Source organism: Rhagoletis zephyria, unplaced genomic scaffold, assembly GCF_001687245.7.
Source record: "Rhagoletis zephyria isolate East Lansing unplaced genomic scaffold, Rhagoletis_zephyria_1.1 Rzeph_scaffold_05048, whole genome shotgun sequence".
Classification (NCBI taxonomy): domain Eukaryota; kingdom Metazoa; phylum Arthropoda; class Insecta; order Diptera; family Tephritidae; genus Rhagoletis; species Rhagoletis zephyria.
In genome coordinates, this window is record NW_016162131.1 from 13,486 (window position 1) to 28,039 (window position 14,554).

At 35.4% G+C, this 14,554-nt stretch overlaps 1 protein-coding gene across 5 annotated transcripts; it reads right to left on the reverse strand.

Moving 5' to 3' along the window:
• Positions 1-7,403: 7,403 nt before the first annotated feature.
• LOC108371537 (ethanolaminephosphotransferase 1) lies at positions 7,404-13,317 on the reverse strand. Of its 5 annotated transcripts, none has more exons than XM_017627115.1 (7): positions 12,465-13,312; positions 12,329-12,397; positions 11,076-11,618; positions 10,731-10,798; positions 9,663-9,843; positions 8,242-8,395; positions 7,404-7,687 (listed from the first exon to the last, which is right to left on the reverse strand). In XM_017627115.1, exons 1-7 carry the CDS (start codon positions 12,534-12,536, stop codon positions 7,536-7,538), a joined length of 1,239 nt encoding a protein of 412 aa, XP_017482604.1. In that variant the 5' UTR covers positions 12,537-13,312; the 3' UTR covers positions 7,404-7,535. The 5 variants fall into 5 exon arrangements, 3 of the variants coding, with proteins under 3 accessions (XP_017482604.1, XP_017482606.1, XP_017482605.1); XM_017627117.1 differs by lacking the exon at positions 7,404-7,687 and having other exon boundaries at positions 7,958-8,395; positions 12,465-12,714; positions 13,138-13,311; XR_001848761.1 differs by lacking the exon at positions 7,404-7,687 and adding an exon at positions 8,515-9,223 and having other exon boundaries at positions 8,065-8,395; positions 9,366-9,843; positions 12,465-13,317.
• Positions 13,318-14,554: the final 1,237 nt, after the last annotated feature.

The following is a 14,554-nucleotide window of genomic DNA, read 5'->3' on the forward strand; positions in this document are numbered from 1 at the left end:
CCATGTTTGGCACACTTGCATACGCTGAGAGTGGTGTTGACCTATTTCAAAACTTCTGAGCGTTGTATTAATTTGGGTGTGTGCTGCACATGAAGGTTGCTGTATCGTGGTTACTAAACCTCTGAATGACTTTGGATAACTTTTTATACATACATACAAACATAAATATGAATGTATTTATGTAAGTGTGTATACTATTTACTATGATTATTTGTCACCTGAAAAAACCTGTGTTTAATTCATTGCCCCATCTCTTCAATATAATTGAGGCATTGGGAAAATCAATATTTAGTTTAGTAAAAATGCAGTGGTAGAAGCTCAATAAATACATATGTATGTACATATATACACTAGGCGACATATGAAAGTGTACACTTTGTTCTAATATAATATTCACAATAGCAGCCGAAAGCCTCCGTTGCTAGCGCTGCGTTTCTTCTTAGTTTATTTAATAATTTTATTATTATTTAAGCTTTCATAAAATAATAAATAAAAAATTTATATAAAGTGTGAAACTATATTTTCATAAATAATAAATGCAAAAAATTGTTCATGAAAATAATTGTGCATATTATATTAGAACAAAATGTAGACTTTCATTTGTCGCCTAGTGTACATCGTTGTTTGCGTTGTTTTTACACACGTGCAAATATTTAAATTGTATACAAATAAAGCACTGTTACACTGTACAAACTTGTTTTTGCATTGTTTACAAAGCTCATTTGTTTAAGTATTTTTTGCCACCTTTATTAGGCCTACAATTAACGTTGTTGTTGTTGTTGTTGTGGTTTTTTTTCTCAATGCTCTTGCACTTGAATCATGCATCAATAAAGTCAATCTCTTACTGTGTGTACTTTCAAGTTTGGAAAATTCTATAACGTAGAATAATAGTAATGATATTGGGAGGAGAAAATATTTTAAATCTGCGCCTCATTTCGTCTGTTAAACTCATTTGGTACGTGATGTGCANTTGTTCTAATATAATATTCACAATAGCAGCCGAAAGCCTCCGTTGCTAGCGCTGCGTTTCTTCTTAGTTTATTTAATAATTTTATTATTATTTAAGCTTTTATAAAATAATAAATAAAAAATGTATATAAAGTGTCAAACTATATTTTCATAAATAATAAATGCAAAAAATTGTTCATGAAAATAATTGTGCATATTATATTAGAACAAAATGTACACTTTCATTTGTCGCCTAGTGTACATCGTTGTTTGCTTTGTTTTTACACACGTGCAAATATTTAAATTGTATACAAATAAAGCACTGTTACACTGTACAAACTGGTTTTTGCATTGTTTACAAAGCTCATTTGTTTAAGTATTTTTTGCCACCTTTATTAGGCCTACAATTAACGTCGTTGTTGTTGTTGTTGTTATTTTTTTCTCAATGCTCTTGCACTTGAATCATGCATCAATAAAGTCAATCTCTTACTGTGTGTACTTCCAAGTTTGCAAAATTCTATAACGTAGAATAATAGTAATGATATTGGGAGGAGAAAAATTTTAAAATCTGCGCCTCATTTCGTCTGTTAAACTCATTTGGTACGTGATGTGCATGAGAAACGTGATTGAAACGTTGCCGAGTTTGCTGTTTAAGTCTTTCGTTTTAGTTATTTTTTTTTTTTGCGCGCACACCTGCGCCACATANACCCGAGTTAGGAAGGAAGTTGCATGTCTTCAAGCGCTGCGCCCGTATGCAAGAAAGAAGTGTGTGAAAGAAGTTCCTTCATAGATCTTAAAAAAGCTACGGACTTACTGGACGCCCACACGACAACAATAACGTGGTCTGTCCAGCGCTTTTGAAACTACCGACACTCCAAGTTTTCAAAATTGAAGTCATTGCGGTGGCACTTCCTTCTGCGAAAAATCGAAGAGGTTCGCAAGCTTTTATGAGCGGAGGTATTGAAGTTGAACGAAGTGGTTCATCTGTTTATTAACCAATTATACTACTATCTTATGAAAGTGCTTAATATGCTTAGAAATTAGAGGATTGGAATTATCCTTTAAATGTCGCCTGATTGAGGCCGCGTTAAACAAATAATTGTGATGATGCTTCCTTTTCTTTAAATCTCTTTATTTTAGGAATTTAATTTTACTCGCACAGCTTTTTCACAGCCGCTTGATGGTTGTCGAACTGTCAAATTTCGATTATCGATAACTCTACAGCAACTGACGATAGTTGCCATTCGTAATACAAATTTTCCTTCTAGTTGCGTTGCCAAAATAACGAGGCAAAAATCTCACGAGGTAAGCCATACTCTTCGTCTGCTATGGCTGGAGTTCCATTTGATAATGTGTTTTCACTTATTTGACGACAAATGCCATTGAATTTGACATAGTGAAAACCAGCCTTAAGACTAGGCGATTGATTGGCTATTAAGGCTTTAGTAATCTTACCACCAAACCCGTTGCCACAGATTTATAACCTCAGTGAGACAGTTTACTCCCACTGTTGCCACTGTCCACAAAATTTTAATTAGTACTCGATGCCATTTTCCGATACCCCAAGTGGTTACAGTTTAAAAAGGCATTCGCCAACTTTTACTTCCGTTTATGTAAGGTTAGATTAGGTTAATCTGACCGGAGTTGAGCCGCACATCTGTAGGTTGGTGGGTCCTTAGCGTTATCAGTTGGAGCTCGTTTTTACGAGTTAAAGTAGACATCACAAAGGATCACAACATTTCCTGCACCCGTCCAAGCTAGTGATGCCCATTTTTTGTGCATGTGCAGCCACCAGGATATGTCTCGTAAGCAATCCGGTAGTAACAAGAAGCGAGTATAGTTGCTTCCGCACATAATTTTTCCAGTTTTTCAGGTGGTTAACCCATTCCATCTAGCCCTGAACTGCCTAATCATATTGTCCGCTATTTCGTTGTACAAGTATTGAAGTGGTCTACGAATGAGGTTTCGTCTGTGGCATTCTTGGCAGTCTCATCTGCTATTTCGACGGCTAGGCTGTCAATGGCCTCCCTGGCTGCGAAGGACGTTTATGGATGAAATACTATATCAGGGAACTGCCTTAATTGCCGCGTAGATTTTCCTTTGAATTGATTGCCGTTTCGGTGTAGACTATCTCTGCTGCTATCCTTTTTGCGAAAACCTCTGCTTGAAATATGCTGCAATGATCAGGTAACATTACTGTAAATCCTGGGCCGAGGTATTAGGACTTTTTACGGCACCCTCTCCTCAACATTGCGCCTCAACAGCAGCTTACTACCCAAACCTACTCCCAAATACTTTGTGTTGTCTTTGGTTGAAACTCGATGCTACCTAGGCTCAGGGGTCTCCACTCTGAGCCTTATATCTTCTTGTGGAAAGTATAAGTTCTGTTTTGTCTGCATTAACCCCAAGCCCCGCTCTAGATGCCCATTGGCCAATTACTTTCAGGGCGCTGTTTATTACATTACTGATATAGTCTCAATTACTATATCTTCTGCATATGCCCCTAGTTTGGGCTCTTTCCCCTTGCATTTCTTTAGTAGTTTGTTGACCGTAAATAGTCATAATAGTGGTGAAAGTACGCCACCTTGCGGTGTGCCTCTATATACCCGTCTGATTGCCCTGACGTCGTTCCACTCCTCTCTTATTTTCCTGTGGCCTAAAAAGCGTTTAATCTACAGCGAAATAGTTAGCAGGTTCTACGTCTATTTATTCGATGCTATTCATAATAGCTTCACTTGATACATTATTTAANCACAGCAGCTTACTATCCAAGCCTACTCCCAAATACTTTGTGTTGTCTTTGGTTGACAACTCGATGCTACCTAGGCTCAGGGGTCTCCACTCTGAGCCGTATATCTTCTTGTGGAAAGTATAAGTTCTGTTTTGTCCGCATTAACCCCAAGCCCCGCTCTAGATGCCCATTGGCCAATTACTTTCAGGGCGCTGTTTATTACATTACTATGTCTTCTGCATATGCCCCTAGTTTGGGCTCTTTCCCCTTGCATTTCTTTAGTAGTTTGTTGACCGTAAATAGTCATAATAGTGGTGAGAGTACGCCACCTTGCGATGTGCCTCTATATACCCGTCTGATTGCCCTGACGTCGTTCCACTCCTCTCTTATTTTCCTGTGGCCTAAAAAGCGTTTAATCCACAGCGAAATAGCTAGCAGGTTCTACTATTCTATTTATTCGATGCTATTCATAATAGCTTCACTTGATACATTATTTAATGCTCCGGAAATATCCAGAAATACCCATAGAGCCTTCTTGATGAGTTGTACTAACGAGTCTAGTGCAAAGGTGAATAACCTTCTGGAGCAATACTAGGAATATTCCGTCTACTACTGGGGATTTATAAGGCTCAAAACTTATGATTACCCATTCTACTTTGGCAGAAGTTATGGTGAGCACTTACCAAGTCTTCTAGCGACTCCTCGCTTGGATTGGTCCAGTCCCCGCAACTCTTACGTATAAGGCTAGGTGCGCTTGGAATCTTGGTTAGAAGTTTGCTAAACCTGCCCACCTCGCTTTTTTCTCAAAGCTCTCACAGAAGTCCCTCCAAGATTTAATCTTTACCTTTCGCACTTCTTTTTTATCCGATGTAAGTAAATATTTGTACTCCCCCAGCTACCTTGGCTAATTTGTAAGCATTTCAAAGGATCGATGTTAAGTGTTCTAACTCCTTAGCCAAGTTCAACCTTTGTGCTGGTGATGTAAGAACAGTGGTAAAAGCGAAGATGTCCTTAGTTGATTTATCGATCGTGCTGCAGTGCTGCAGGCAAACGACTTAANGTAGTGCAAAGGTGAATAGCCTTCTGGAGCAATACTAGGAATATTCCGTCTACTACTGGGGATTTATAAGGCTCAAAACTTATGATTACCCATTCTACTTTGGCAGAAGTTATGGTGAGCACTTACCAAGTCTTCTAGCGACTCCTCGCTTGGATTGGTCCAGTCCCCGCAACTCTTACGTATAAGGCTAGGTGCGCTTGGAATCTTGGTTAGAAGTTTGCTAAACCTGCCCACCTCGCTTTTTTCTCAAAGCTCTCACAGAAGTCCCTCCAAGATTTAANCTAGTGCAAAGGTGAATAACCTTCTGGAGCAATACTGGGAATATTCCGTCTACTACTGGGGATTTATAAGGCTCAAAACTTGAAAACTTATGCAGAAGTTATGGTGAGCACTTACCAAGTCTTCTAGCGACTCCTCGCTTGGATTGGTCCAGTCCCCGCAACTCTTACGTATAAGGCTAGGTGCGCTTGGAATCTTGGTTAGAAGTTTGCTAAACCTGCCCACCTCGCTTTTTTCTCAAAGCTCTCACAGAAGTCTCTCCAAGATTTAATCTTTACCTTTCGCACTTCTTTTTTATCCGATGTAAGTAAATATTTGTACTCCCCCAGCTACCTTGGCTAATTTGTAAGCATTTCAAAGGATCGATGTTAAGTGTTCTAACTCCTTAGCCAAGTTCAACCTTTGTGCTGGTGATGTAAGAACAGTGGTAAAAGCGAAGATGTCCTTAGTTGATTTATCGATCGTGCTGCAGTGCTGCAGGCAAACGACTTAAGGACAGTGCTCCCGCTTCGGAGATTTTTGCTGAGCGTGGATCGAGTACAAGGGCAAGCTATCGAGCCTTACAATTCAAATTTTTGTGCTATCAACCGCAATGTGATTACAACAACAAAACATATAAAGCTAGGTAAAAGCGAAAAGATGTACAATGAAAATTGCTAGCCTATTTCAAATGTTTTTTTATTTTCATTTTTAAAATTGGTAAAATTTTCCTTTATTTTTATGAGTAGTCAATGTTTTAGATTTTTCTTATTAATTGAAAAGTAATTTTGAACCAAAATTCACATTGTTTCAACACAATTTTTATGTATGTACGTATGTATTTGTTTATGTTTTCCAGTTTTTTTCATGAACCAAATATACAAGAATACGTAAGATTTGCATTTGTTTTTGAAAAGAAAATTGAAAGCAGGTTAATCAGCCGACCACTTGCTTACATCACAAGCACCACTATTTTACACTTTTCTTTAACTAAAGAAGAGTTAATTCAGGACAACACGTTTTAAAATATTTGAATGACTAATTTCACCTAAATGGTGCGTTTAAAGTGGCTGGCAATAATTTTGGTTCTCGTTGTTTTGTTTGCTTTGTTTACTCTTCGTTCATTTTAGAGCGGAAGAAGATGGCGTAGGTACAACCCGCTCATTCATGGTTTCTTTCACTTTATATTGAAACATAATGAAAACAAAAATTCGCAAATATTTTTTTTTTCTTTTAGAAGACATGTATTTTTAATTAAATTATTATTAACTAAATCAGCACGTACATTATAATGTATGAGTTCAACATTTGCACGAAAAAAATTAGATAAATCTACACTTTTTATAAATTTATACATTTATAATATTTGTAACTACATAATTACATTTCGTTCATATTTATGTATGTATGTATGTATGTACAAATAAACAAAAACTCAGAGGTTCAAGCGGTTTTAGGTAAACGTTACATAACTTCATTTAAATAAATTAATTTATTGGCAATAAAATAATACACAAAATAAATACTATGAACTTATCGCTAACTTAATGTGATGTAAGTTTGTATGAGAAATTAGCTGTGGTTGGAAGAGTGCGAATTGTTGGCTAATGTTTGGAGAATGGATTGAACTGCTTGGAGCATTATTATTATTGAAGTGAAAAAAATTTAATTAAAACCCTTATTCAACACACGAGTATTAGTTTTCTTTCTTCAAAATTTCACACATANAAATGCAATAAACTATTTTACACCCCAATGTCGGTATTGAAGTGAAAAAAATTTAATTAAAACTCTTATTCAACACACGAGTATTAGTTTTCTTTCTTCAAAATTTCACACATATGGCAGAACTCAGTTTTGCAACCAATTCTCTATGGGCTATTTAGATCAAATCTGACTTTGAATTTACATGTGAAAAGGGTCAAGAAAAGACTAAAAGAAAATACTAGAGTAGTTATAAATTATATGGCTGTTGACGGCTTATTTTTAACATTAACATTGTAGAAATCATAAATTAAACATATGTTCGTAGTCTTAAGTAAAGTATTTTACGAACTCGGCTGACAAGAATGTGTTTTGCCGAAAGCAAAAGTTTACTAACTAAAAATTATTAGTAAAAATAATTGCTGTTAATCTTTTTTTAGAGAGCCCAATTTGCCAGAATATTGCGAAATGTTTATATAAATGGCAATGTAGCGCTTGTAAATGCACGAAAATTACAAAGAGATAGGCATTGTGATAAAGAAAAAGTTATAGCTCAAGCACTAGCGTCTGCGACCTAAAATTACAAATTGACTTTCCCCAATTTTCCCACGATGTACGCACAATGTGCTAGACTTGAGATGAACTTATTAAAATTAAAAATAAAGTTTACAAAAGTTGAACAGCCTCCGATGTTATGTTTTCTTTTTTGTTTTTGTTCTTTTTCTTATTATACAAAAATGTATGAAATAAACATACATTCCGTTTGCATAATCACAATTGTCTTTTTTCTTTTCTTGTAGTTTTTCTCTTTTTTTTTTGGTTCCATTTGTTCTCTTAGTCTGTCTTTTCCATATCACGCAAACGTACATCTTCACTTTCCGCCGCTTGATCATGTCGCACCGCTGGTTTACGCATGTTCACACTAAAGCAAATGCGATTGAAATGATCACACATTTCATTCACCACATTTCTTCCATAATGCCAATGTGTAAGTGTTGTNAAATTTGCCAGAATATTGCGAAATGTTTATATAAATGGCAATGTAGCGCTTGTAAATGCACGAAAATTAAAAAGAGATAGGCATTGTGATAAAGAAAAAGTTATAGCTCAAGCACTAGCGTCTGCGACCTAAAATTACAAATTGACTTTCCGCAATTTTCCCACGATGTACGCACAATGTGCTAGACTTGAGATGAACTTATTAAAATTAAAAATAAAGTTTACAAAAGTTGAACAGCCTCCGATGTTATGTTTTCTTTTTTGTTTTTGTTCTTTTTCTTATTATACAAAAATGTATGAAATAAACATACATTCCGTTTGCATAATCACAATTGTCTTTTTTCTTTTCTTGTAGTTTTTCTCTTTTTTTTTTGGTTCCATTTGTTCTCTTAGTCTGTCTTTTCCATATCACGCAAACGTACATCTTCACTTTCCGCCGCTTGATCATGTCGCACCGCTGGTTTACGCATGTTCACACTAAAGCAAATGCGATTGAAATGATCACACATTTCATTCACCACATTTCTTCCATAATGCCAATGTGTAAGTGTTGTAATTATGAACAGCATATAGAGCATTACACGTTCAAGAAGCGGTATCCATAAGCCGATTCCAACGAAGATCACAAACACGGGTGTCAAATAATGGAAACTTTCACAACGTGTATTGGACATTTGCGCAACAATCAGGCGACACTAAGGAGGAAAAAGAGAAAATTGTTTATTAGTTGTGATGAAATTTGTAATGTTAATTAAAAATCATGCTTATATTATTTATGAGAATATATTGAAGTTAACTTGTAGGTTCATATCACCTAAGCTAAGCCATGCGCTTATCAGCTGAATTTGAAGTTAAAATCAAGCGTCTTGTATGAAAGTGCAAACGAATCGCACCCACAAGCGTACTTCTGATTATAGAATCTTATTTAAGTATTCAATATTATGTAGGCTAAGTAGCTAATCGGATGTGTACACTTAATTAACTAATAATGCGATTTCTCCCCGTACACTTATCAGTCGGGATTATTTTCTGTTTTGCAGTTTGTATTTGATTTAGTACATAAAAATACCTACTAACCTTCAATAAACAACAAACGCAACGACATACATGCAGAATCTTAAGTGTAAATAATAACTCATCGCCAACACTGATAGGTTATCAGCTACCTACAATGGAAAAGAAACTAAATTTCATAGACAAAATAGAATAAGCGCACATAAGGGGTGTGCTGCGTAGTAAGTGCATGCAATAGATACCAAAATTGTCATTTACAACTGCATTTTCGAGGCTGCATGAATTTCTTTATAATTTTTTACACACCGGTTAAGATTGTAGTTCACAATTGTGATCACTTAAGTGATCTCATATACATACATACTTATAACAGAGTATACGACTCATCTAGTTATTAAATAAAAAAGCAGAGTGTGAAGCGAATCACTTTAAGCTATTTGAATGAAGTCCAGTGTGCAATTGCCATTGTTATCGCTAGTATGATTAGAAAAAAGTATCGTTATCCTAATGTGTAAAGCATGCATTANCACATACATACTTATAACAGAGTATACGACTCATCTAGTTATTAAATAAAAAGCAGAGTGTGAAGCGAATCACTTTAAGCTATTTGAATGAAGTATGATTAGAAAAAAGTATCGTTATCCTAATGTGTAAAGCATGCATTACCAGTGAATCTTACGTTATATAGCCTATATTTGGAGAATATACAAACATATGTATAAAAAGTGGTAAGGCATGTCATAAATTCATAAACTCATTGAGTTTTCAACATATGGGGATTCCATGAATTTTTGGAGGAAAATGAATCATAATTAATATAAAGATAACGCTCGTTCAAACTCACAAAACTAGAAATCTAAAAGTACCACCTGTGACTGAGCACTTGTTGATATTACCGCTACATGTATTTTTTGTATCCTCCAGAGATCGGACATACATACTTACACTGACGTTAGAGAATATTGTGCCACTCAGCATAAACATTATGCGTGGATCTTTTTCCATTATTTTATTTGGCGAGATGTAGGGCCACAACAGCATTATGACCATGAATGAGAATAATGGCCATATGGGACGCATCGCTTCCTTGAGAGTGCGCATTTTGCCAGTACGTTGCACATAAGAGCTACAGAAAAAATAGAAATTTTAAAGTTTTTTCCATAACATACACCCAGTGTTGGCAAAATGTTAATCTGATTAAGGATTAAAAATTAACGATTAAAATGTTAATCGCGATTAACGATTAAAATTAATTAATCGTAATCATCTGTACGATTAATGATTAAATTTTTTCAATCGTTAATCGTCGGTTGTGATTACGATTAATTATTTTTTATCATTAATCGTTAATCAAATTAAAAAGAAATTCTGATTAAGTGGTCTAGTTTGTCCGAATTTGAAAACAACCAAGAGTTATAGTGATTATTTTATGTTTCACGCTTATAAAAAATACATAATATACAAAAAAAAAAAAGTATTATTATTTATATTAGTAATACATAAACAGGGAATTTTTACAACCCATCGCACATGTGCANCTTTTATGTTTCACGCTTATAAAAAATACATAATATACAAAAAAAAAATTATTATTATTTTTATTAGTAATACATAAACAGGGAATTTTTACAACCCCTCGCACATGTGCAGAAGGATATTAAAACCTAGTTTACATAACGTCTGTTGGAATAGATTTTAATGAAAACGCACACAAAATTGCTTAGATTGATGAGGAAAACCGACTTAGCCATACCCAGTTAATCGACCTTGTGTGCACAGGAAAATTCCAGCGTAAATTAATTAATCACCAAACCAACTTAATCAAATTAAGGGTTAATGATTAAAAATTAATTGTTTTAATCGCGGTTACGATTAGCTTTTTAACCAGATTAAAATTAATCATGATTAACTGTAATCGGATTGAATTTAATCGAATTAACTAATTGATTAAAAAATCAATTGATTAGTGCCAACACTGCATACACCATACCAATTTAATTCAAAACTACTCACTTATACACATTTATGGCCACCATCGGTGTATTAGCCATCGCACTAAAATGCAAAACGATTTCCATCATGTTCCCCNCCAACTTAATCAAATTAAGGGTTAATGATTAAAAATTAATTGTTTTAATCGCGGTTACGATTAGCTTTTTAACCAGATTAAAATTAATCATGATTAACTGTAATCGGATTGAATTTAATCGAATTAACTAATTGATTAAAAAATCAATTGATTAGTGCCAACACTGCATACACCATACCAATTTAATTCAAAACTACTCACTTATACACATTTATGGCCACCATCGGTGTATTAGCCATCGCACTAAAATGCAAAACGATTTCCATCATGTTCCCCAGGGTAATGCCCAGCGGTAATGTGCGTTGCCAAAACTCAAAGCCAAACCACCATGTTAACAGGTACATAGCTGTAGAACCCCACATGCTTAAATCATAGCCCCATGGCAAATATAGCACGCCCGTATTATACTTTTCCCAATGGGATATATAAAAATTTAGAAATACCATCCAACATACATAGTACATGCGTATGGGCGCCACTGAGTACGCAGGACTTCGACCAAATATACTATACAAACATGTGGGTATCAACACAGCTGTATACGAGTCCAGGCCGTGATCGAAGAGTTCACCCAGCGGTCCGGATAAGCCAATACGTCGGGCCTGTTTACCATCAATGCCATCTAATGTGTAAGCTAAAAAGATGTTTATCGCACAACATAACCACACCCATGATGGGATGGGTTTGGTGTTTGGTAGGCCGGAACTCGCGTAAAAATTCCAATCGTAGTAGGATAAAAGCAGGAAATTCACCACCGTACAGAGGAAGCCAAGAAAAGTCATAACATTTGGTGCTAGCCATCGCGGAAAGAACTGTGGAAAAGAAGCGAAAAAATATTTAGTATACAAAGCTATAAACATAACAAAAAATTTAGTTGAATATGTGCATATGTACATACATACATAGGTGGGTACACACTTATACCCATACGTACATTCATCGGCGTAGCCAGAATGAAATTTAGGGGGGGCCTCGACCCTATTAAGCTGGCATTTCAGGGTACTATTTTATATATATATAAGGAAAATTTGAAAGTTAGGGGGGCTCGAGTACCCCCCCCTGCCCCTACCTCGCTACGCCCATGCGTACATTCTAAAAGTGTAGTTGAAAGGCCATTTACTCATAAATCTAAACAGGTGTTTGCATTTGTCATTGGGTGGGAAATGAAAAAGAATCTATTGATTGTTTAATACAATGGCCAACATCATTAAGAATGGATTGTATTAGTCCTAAATGGTGTGAATGGAGCAATGTTTCCTCTATTTTGAAAGCATAATAGTGTATACATATTTCACTTATATCGGACTATCACATGACGTACTATACCTACGGTTATTGTCCACTAACAGGCTTGTTTACACTCGCATATTGATTTTTCTAGCGCAACCATATCAATACGTCAACTTTTTTGCGTTGCCCCGCATTTTTTAAATTTAATTCAAACAATATAGAGGAGGGTGCCCAAGTGACTCAGAATTACTGTCAATGAAGTCTGTTGCTTTATATGGCTTATTTTATTTACCTTGACAGTCCAATTCCAGAATGGGTGCATAACATAAACGCTCAGCGGTGAAGTATCACGTGCACTGTACTGGAATCATACAAACGTTATATAGCTTTTTAAAAAATTCTTCATTTCTATGCAGCACTCTACTTACCTTATAATTATCAAAGCCATTAAGTTGCTCCTTCGTGAGATATTTGTAATCCAACAATACTTGGAGCTCCATTTTTTGTTTGAGTCTTTAGAAGAGTCGCTTTGTCAGTGCTGAGGCGGATTCAGTTTATGCGCCAAATGCTGCGTAATTGGAAGCGGGTACAAAAATGTATAGCTTGTATGCGTTTTACAATGGAAGCGTGTAGTAATATTCACAGGTTATCCGCTTTTCATCCCACCTTAGTGCAAAACTAGAGCAAATTCAATTATATGGAATTTAAATCGCGATAACAACACACGTCGCTTGTGTAGTTGCTATTTTACAAGCATTGGATGCCTATACGCAAATAACTGGGGCCGTGTATGGTAATCAACAACCAGCTCATAAAGATGCGTCTGATACTGTTGATGAACAATTCAGTGGGTAGACAGATATAATAGACGGCAGGTACAAGGGGATCGTGCAACAAAGGAGCGCACACACATGTGCACTAATGCGATGGATGGCAACTTTCCACTGCACAAATCAAAAAAAATTGTTCACTTGTTCTGAAACAACTTCATTTATTTTCACGTTTCACAGTGTTCAACTTTTAAATATTGCATTCGATTTGTGGAAAAACTGGATTTGTGCACAATTTAATTCATCGAATTAATAAGAAAAAAATGCGTACGTAACACACCCCGCCACGAATTGAGCGCTTTTCAAAGGAGAAAAAAATATCGCCGACGGCTAAACTCGTGAACAAATGAGGCAAAAATTAAATTTTATTTTCTTTGCAAAACGCGTCGATTTTTGACATTTCGCATGAGTGAGTGTTGTGCGCAGTATTCGGACGTCACACGGATGAAATTTGATAATACCAGGTTTTGAAAAATGTTAATAAGTTCTTTTTCCATTTGTTTGCGCGTTTGTTTTTGCGGAAGGACAAAACCCAAGGTAGAGTGTTTTAATTTTTTATGCATTATTCTAAAAATGATACGNCGATTTTTGACATTTCGCATGAGTGAGTGTTGTGCGCAGTATTCGGACGTTACACGGATGAAATTTGATAATCCCAGGTTTTGAAAAATGTTAATAAGTTCTTTTTCCATTTTTTTCTTCTCCTCTTACTCGTCTGATATATGCATATGTACACATATATATCCTACTTTATATAAAATACTAATAACAGCTCAAATCTACCCAAATATGAAGCATATTACATATCCTTACATTTGTTTGCGCGTTTGTTTTTACGGAAGGACAAAACCCAAGGTAGAGTGTTTTAATTTTTTATGCATTATTCTAAAAATGATAAACACGCAAGCTAGTATGAAAAATTAAATACTACTACGAAAATTTTGTGAGTACACAAATTTTTTGAGTGACATACTTCTGAATCGAGTTGTAGGACTCCGAGCACTGGTAGTGCGAAAGCCAAGAGAGCGGACCAGTGGTGCCACTTAAACGTAGTTTTTTTTGGTACCAAAAAGCCTACCAGATCAAAGAACGTAAATGTACAAAGAACGTAAATGTATAAGAAGCGACAACTCGTTACTTTGAAAATGTGCCATTGTGTGCTGTGCGCTGTCAAAATACGAAGAGAAAAAAATCATAGCACAGTGCTTCTAAAACTGGGGGAATTTTTCATAGCGTCCCTACGAGAACAGTTTACCGTTTACCCTATACTCCAATACACTTATGTTTTCGTTCTCAAATCTAAAATTACTTCGAAAATTTCCTATAAATAGACATTAGAATAGAACGAAAACTCATACGTAAACAAAAATGTGCAGTAGCAAACGGTAAAATGTACCGTTAAGAATTTCATGGAAACTTTACCTAATAAACCAGGTTAGGCTTCCTGCAATTTATGGGGTATTTACCTAATCCGTACTGGTAGGATGTCACGGTTGATGTGGGGTTGATTCATGCTGTGTTCATTTATAAAATATTATAATAATAAAACCGCTTAGTTGATTTAGATTTATAATTAGTTGTTCTTTATTTAATCAAAGAATACTTAATTGATTTTCTCATCACCAAGTTTGTGTAGTTAATTAATTAATTTAAATAATGCTTCGTTTTATATACTTATATATGTAGTG